General features: G+C 41.9%; 1 protein-coding gene across 1 annotated transcript in view; it reads left to right on the top strand.

Annotated features, from left to right (window-relative positions):
- The first annotated feature begins 3,840 nt into the window (after positions 1 to 3,840).
- LOC117504561 overlaps positions 3,841 to 7,309 on the top strand; it is a 47,323-nt gene continuing 43,854 nt past the window's right edge. The window contains exon 1 of the mRNA XM_034164018.1: positions 3,841 to 4,025. Within this exon, the coding sequence (XP_034019909.1) occupies positions 3,841 to 4,025 (185 nt within the window). The remainder of the gene's footprint in view (positions 4,026 to 7,309) is intronic.

Raw genomic sequence — 7,309 nt, 5'->3', positions numbered from 1 at the left:
ACACACACACAAAAACAAATGACTGCTGCTAATAGAGGGAAAAAAGTGCAACTTTTGGTTTGGTTTTTCTTTTGTTACCCTTCAAGTTTTTTTTTTTTTTAAAGTGCAACTTGTACTCTGGAAATAATGGTCACTTTGAAATCTGAAGACTAGTCTCATAGTTTCATGTGTCTGTAGCTTTGATGGTGTGTACACAAAAAATCAGAGGTCCTACTCATGACCCCTGTAGAACAGTTGGTTCTCCATTGAGATGTTTAGGTCTATTCAGTACTATGTGGTATTGTGTGACAGAGTTTGACTCTGATTTGCAGCTAATCATGCAGATGATGGACATTGTATCTTCATATGGTTGGTTTTTAAATGTGCCATATCTTAAAAATGTTATTCACCTAATGAGCCAGTTGTCTTTTTGATCTGGATGAAACATACAATCAGTAAAATGAGCATCAAGATGATGCTTTCTGATGTTTAATGTGAAGCAGAGCATTGAAATTTACTCAAATTTGTAACTTGGCCAACCACCAAAACTAATTAACCAGAACACTATTCTGGGCTCGACAATAGCACTGGTCCGATGGCCCGGCGGCCTTTTTTACATGTTCCGGGCCACCACGGGCCAGTAAGAATTAAAATCGCTTTGGGCAGATTTATTAGTCTAATGTCGCGTTCACACCGGGCGCGATCAGATGCTACAAATTCACGGGGGTCGCTTGGTAACGGACGCGCCTCCTTCACCCGGTGTGTCGCTCTGCTTTTGCTGCGAAAATTCGCCCCGGTGCGTCATCAAATAGGAGGAGCTTCCATTCAGCTCGCCGGCTCCGGTTGTTAGTCAAGTTAACATGACGGACCTTGATCACACGGAGCGAGTTGTTGTGGAAAGCTGACAAACGTCATGAGACGTTCCCAATTCAGGCAGTATCATTATTTGCTGCAGGAGCTGCGTCTGGATGATGGCTGCTTTCAGCGGTCCTTCTGTCTCTGCAGGACCCAACTTGAGGACCAACCGTCCCGTTCACGCGCGCACATGTAAAGAATTAAAAAAAAAGAAAAAGAAACTCCGCTCCCGCTGCTGTGGGGCTGCTGCTCCTCCAAAAACTCTTGTCATAGTTGTGAAATAAAGGACAAAAGAGACATATGTCCTGCTCACAGGCTGCTACCAGAGACAGGACATGTTGCACCACTTCGGCAATGAAGTGCAGACAAACTTCGTCTGCAGGCGCATCTTCTGATGTGGCGCAAATTTCGCTTCAACATCGACGCGTCATTTTCGCTTAAGCAAGATCGAGCGCAGTGAATATTATGAATTTCTTGAAACCTCCTGCCCCTGGGCAGAAACCAGGAAAGCAAAGGAAAGAACAGCTATCACCCTCAAAACAAGCACAGAAGAGGAAGGCTGCTGATGCTGAATATGAGAAGAAAAGGGTGAGGAAAACTTGGCAAACTTCCTGGAAGAAAAGACGGCCATAGCTGGAGCGTGATGAGGAGAGTGAGGTCTTCTGTGGAACTTGTAGGGCCATGCCAGAATATGCTAACAAGTAAGTATAAATATACCATGTCCTGGTAGACAATGTGGTATGATTTCATACGCCAGTTTAAAAGTCTAATCAGTATGCCCTTGTGGAAACCCCACGGTGACAACATTAGCAAGGGAACTTGGTTTATGAAATTTAACATATTAATTTTGTAAATGATCAAGAAATAAATTTATTTTTGTATTAATGTCTGAGTGTTGAAAAAATTCCTATCAGTTACCTACCGACATTTTTTTCAAAGTTGACTCACTTTAAGGTTTTTATCGTGTAGTATAAGAATATTGTGTTTGGTTTTCAAGTGTTTTTACATTAAGGAAACCCAATTCTAATGTCTGAGTGTTGATTTAAAAAATTCATATCGGTTACCCCCTCCCCCCCCCCCCCCCCCCCCCCCCCCCTTCTGGGCCAGTGATATTTTCATCCGGGCCAGTAACTTTCAAATTCTACTGGCCCTGTGGGCCAGTGCATAAATTGCCTTATTGTCAAGCCCTGCTATTTATTGTAAAGTTTACAAGGAGGGACACTTTATAAGAACTTACAAGTTGGATTCATTATCCAAAAACAACATTCAATTTCTGAACTTATTTTTCCATTTCAAGAATATGTTCAAGATCTGAGACTTTTCAAGGCAATTTGTAGCCAAAACATAAATGCTGAACTGATCTTTTACTAAACTAATTTACAACACCGTCATTCAACAGCTTCCTCATTAGACAAATGTTGCATTATTTCAGTTATAGCTGCCAAATATAACATATTTTCCAGTGGTCCAAAGACCACCTTAGTTGGCTTACGGAAGTAAAAGATGCCATCAAAATGCTCAAGAACCACAAAGCTGCAGGCCTGGACAGAATTCCAGTGGACATATATAAGAACGGCAGCAATCTACTCCAGTACCAACTCCATCAGCCGAACATCAAAATCTGGACCAACAAAGCATTTCCATCTGACTTCAGAGACGTGGTCACTGTTACCATTTTCAAAAAAGGCAACTGATCAGAATGTGGGAACCACCGAATGTGGGAATTGCTCTGCTAGCAGCTGCGGGGAAGATCCTCACTTGAATCCTGAACAATGGTCTCAGAAAAGATCCTCCCTGAAACTCGAGCTGGTTTCAGACCATCCAAAAGCAAAATAGACATGATCTTTACAGTGCAGCAATCCCAAGAAAAATGCCACAAGAAACATCACCTTTTGTTCATGGCTTTCGAGCTCTCGAGGGGTTCAACTGCATCTTGAGAAAACTCCTGTGGGAATTCCTGGACAGATATAGTTGTCCAAAAAACCGACTCCTCTATAATATGTTTAGCAGTCAAGATCAATGGAGGCAACACGGAGTCATTCAAAGTGACATCAGAAGTGGCAACTGCACTTTTTACCATCTTCATCACGACCATTCTTCACATCAAGGACAACCTACCACAAGGCATTAACATTTATTTTATTTATTTCATTGCAGCCTATATAAAATGGATATTTCATATCAAAGGAAATGTAAGAGTCACTGAAGATTTTCATTTTTTGCGGGGCTGCTGTTGTCCCGCAGCCAGGTGAACGTGGGCATCTCTTTAACCTTCTCCAGTTACAGGGAAACGGGCCACACGACCAAAATGTTGAAGCTGACACTCACAATGCAAGTGCCCCTTGTTCTATAGTCTCTCTTAGTAACAGCTTGTTGGATGCAAAGTCCTTCCAGCAATACCCAAGGAGCCTCTGAAGAGGCCTAGTACCAAAGAGATCCGGTCATCGCCTTAGGTCACTGGTTAGTGTACAGATCTCACAACCATACACCAACACAGGAAGCACCAGAACCCTAAAGATTTGAACCTTTGTTTGCCTGCAAAGCTAACAGCATCACCAAGAACCTCTGTCCAGCAAGCTCATGAAAACATAAGCTATTCCCAGGCACATCTTGATCAGTAGGCTGCAGCATAAAGAGCTCATCAGCAGAGTCCAGACAGGAAGAGCAGGGCCAGGGTGGGGAGAGGCACTGTGGCTTTGGTCCAAAGCTAAATGGACTGCATTTATATAGCGCTTTTCCATCTGAATCAGATGCTCAAAGCGCTTTACAATTATGCCTCACATTCACCCTCATGTCAGGGTGCTGCTATACAAGGTGCTCACTACACACCGGGAGCAATAGGGGATTAAAGGCCTTGCCCAAGGACCTTTAGTGATTTTCCAGTCAGACGGGGATTTGAACCCATGCTCTTCTGGACTCAAGCCCAACACCTTAACCACTAGACCATCACCTCCCTAAGCTAAGAGGAAAGAAAGGAAGCAGATGGTGGTAGCAGAGGTCCCAAGGATGGAGGAAGAGCACGATAAGATCAAGGCTGTATCGCAGTGCCAGAAAGGAAGCTGGACTAGTAGGGAAGGAGTTGTCAACCGGAACACCAGTTGGTCAAACCTGTGCAAAATCCTGCAGGCAAGGCTCAGCTTCCTCAGCTGCACAACCTATGACCTGCTCCCCTGCCCTCTGGACCTTCACCAGTTAGTGCAGCAAATAACTGAAACAATCCTGCAAATGGTGATACAAGCCCCAAAGTTGGCACAAATACTCCTTAGACATTACTCTCTTGAAAAAAACCGACTAGCCACTTGAATTTTCCATAGGCAGCCAGGTAGGGGTCAACTGAAGATTTACACAGAGGTCAAAATTTAAAAATGCTCCAATCAAATTGAAAACGACATCACATTATTAGTCTGATCACAAAGATAGTTTGGACAATCTGTGACTGACTGTTCTGGAGTTATGGGGTAAAAACAGCAAAAATGGTGACAAAGGTCCATTTCAATTTGTGCAGGGGTCACAAGTTAAAGTTGCTCCAAGTTTGGTAAAAAGTGGTGCAAATTATTGTTTGAGCTAATAGGATTAATAAATGGGATAGTTTGGACAGTGTTGAATGTTTGGTCTCCCACGTAAAGGTCAAACAAGGTCGATGTCCATTGGGTTCTAGGACGTGTGACCTATGTTACCCCGTAACGTGATAACTAAGCATGACACATGGTGCAAACTATTCCTTTGTAAAACTCTGTGAACTCACCTGTAAGTTGCTCTCCTTTTACAGCACAGGATTTCTGCCTCCAGCACGTCCTCTCAGGCTGCTTTCTCTCACACTCTCACAAACCCAACACTTTAAGGGTTACTTACGGAATTTTGTAGATTGACAGACTGAATTCGTCCGTCCTTCACATGCTCTGCAAAATGTAATGAAGAGTTTTTGGGAGAGCAGTTGAGTATGTAAAGAGTTGGAGTGAAGATCATAAAGTTGGTTGACATTCAGAGCAGCAGCTGTGACGTACAGTTTTGTTTTGTTTATTTGCAGGCTTTAAAAATTTTTGTCCATCTGGTTTTTGTGTTTGTGTTTTTCACACATGTGGTTTGTCAAGTTTAACACCATTCCCCTTCTGCCATTTATAGCTCAGCTCACAATCTGACACAGGAACCTTCAGACCTCATCAGCGTGTGAGACCAGTCGCTTAGAAAAACCACTGCAGTGCCACTGTTCAGGTAACTGAGGGGCTTTGATTTTAATGTGTGTGTGTGTGTGTGTGGCTTCGATCACGCAAAACCAGGGGGAGAGCTGACATTTGCCATTTGGTATGTTTATGTATTTTTGGTCAGGGATGAACGCTGCAAAAACGTTACGTTGATAGGACAAATATTTTTGGAGAAATTTGTAATTATATCTAACCAATATAGAATGGATGTTGTGCTGCAATGGTCCATGGGAGTTCAGAGTTTGGGGGTTTTAAATGTTATTGTGGTTCATGTTAGTTTAACAGTGTTGTTGGTTTATTGTGTTTTTACAGTTCAGTTGGTTTAGTAAGTTTAATTAAGTTATTCTGAGTAAAATATGTATTGTGTTTGATCACCCTGTTTGTGTCTCAACTTAGAAGCACCTGCATGCGTAAAGACAAATAGCTATGCATGCATGTGTGTGTAACTTTGATCAGAGACAAACAGAGCACAGCTGACATTGGCTGTTTGGTATGTTTATGTATTTTGTGTCAAGGATGAACGGCGCCAAAAATGGACCACTGATAGGACGAATAGTTTTGGAGAAGCTACAAATATTAGCTAACACTGCTAATTACATTTTGGACTCACGCCTTTCCAGCAGGGGGCTGTAAATCATCTTTATAATGAAAGCGGGAGTGTAAGTGCATATAATTGTAAATATGTTAAAAATACATGGACTACACAAGAAAGTGAAAACACTAAGAGGAGGTGATGGTCTAGTGGTTAAGCGTTGGGCTTCAGACCAGAGAATCCTCGGTTCAAGACCCAGCCTGATTGGAAAATCACTAAGGGCCCTTGGGCAAGGTCCTTAATCCCCAAGTTGCTCCCGGTATGCAGTGAGCACCATGTATGGCAGCACCCTGTCATCAGTGTCTGAATGGGTGAATGTGAGGCATAATTGTAAAGCACTTTGAGTGTCTGATGCAGCTGGAAAAGTGCTATGTAAATGCAGCCCATTTACCATTTACTTATTTCCATTGTGGTCCATTTAAAAATCAAATGGCAAAATAGAATAATAAAGAAATAATGATGATAATAATAATAATTGTGTGTATATGATTAAAAACAACCTAAACAATTTATGAATACTTCTGACTTCTGTCTTGACTCTTGTAGAGACTCTACAAGAGTCAAGACAGAAGTCAGACTACCAGAGCAAGAATTTTAGCTGAGGAAGCTTCTGTGATTTGAAGCGAAACGTCCTCACGTCAAGCAACCCAGTCCAGTCGTAGATTCAAGCTTCTCTACTATGGAAACCACCTGGACAACTGAGAGCCTACACAGAAACATTTGATTTTAAATGAACCACAATGGAAATGAGTGTTTTCACTTGTCATCCATGTATTTTTAACATACTGTATTTAAAATGATAATATGGACTTACATTGAACGTACTAAATTAAATCATGCACTCACTCTTGCTTTTAATATAAAGATGATTTACTGCCCCCTGTTGGAAAGGTGTGTTTCCAGAATGTAGTTAGTAATGTTAGTTAATATCCGTACCTTCTCCACAAGTATTAGTTCTGTTAACGTCATGTTTTGGCTCTGTTCATCCTTAACCCAAAGACAAATGTCAGTTGTGCTCAGTTTGTCCCAGACTGAAGTTGCGTGCGCGCATGCGCGCACACACGCACACAGAGGCCACTTATTGACTATGGTAAATGGACTGCATTTATATAGCACTTTTCCATCTGTATCACATGCTCAAAGTCCTTTACAATAATGCCTCACATTCACCCCAATGTGAGGGTGCTGCCATACAAGGTGCTCACTACACACCTTGCCCAAGGGCCCTTAATGATTTTCCAGTCAGGCTGGGGTTTGAACCAAGGACCCTCTGGTTTCAAGTCCAACACTTTAACCACTAGACCATCACCTCCCCAATTATAATATAGATGACAAATAAACATTATTCAAATGTTTAAAACAGTAGGTGTACTACCTTTGGGTCCTACACAAAATTAACTGAATTAACCTTGTGATGTCTTTAAATTGACTGTAAGTGTGCGTGCGAGTCTCAGTGTGTTTTGCGTCCTGTTCAGGGTGCACACAGTCTCTCGCCCTATGACTGCTAGGATAGACTCCAGCACCCCCCATATATATATATATATATATATATATATATATATATATATATATACACGAGGTCTGTCTGTAAACTATAGGTCCTTTTTATTTTTTGCAAAAACCATATGGATTTGAATCACATGTGATTGCATCAGCCAAGGTTGAACCCTCGTGCACATGC

This window comes from Thalassophryne amazonica, chromosome 2 (assembly GCF_902500255.1).
Source record: "Thalassophryne amazonica chromosome 2, fThaAma1.1, whole genome shotgun sequence".
In the NCBI taxonomy this organism is placed as follows: domain Eukaryota; kingdom Metazoa; phylum Chordata; class Actinopteri; order Batrachoidiformes; family Batrachoididae; genus Thalassophryne; species Thalassophryne amazonica.
Note: the sequence above shows the minus strand (reverse complement) of the source record. Positions and strands in the feature narration are given on the sequence as shown.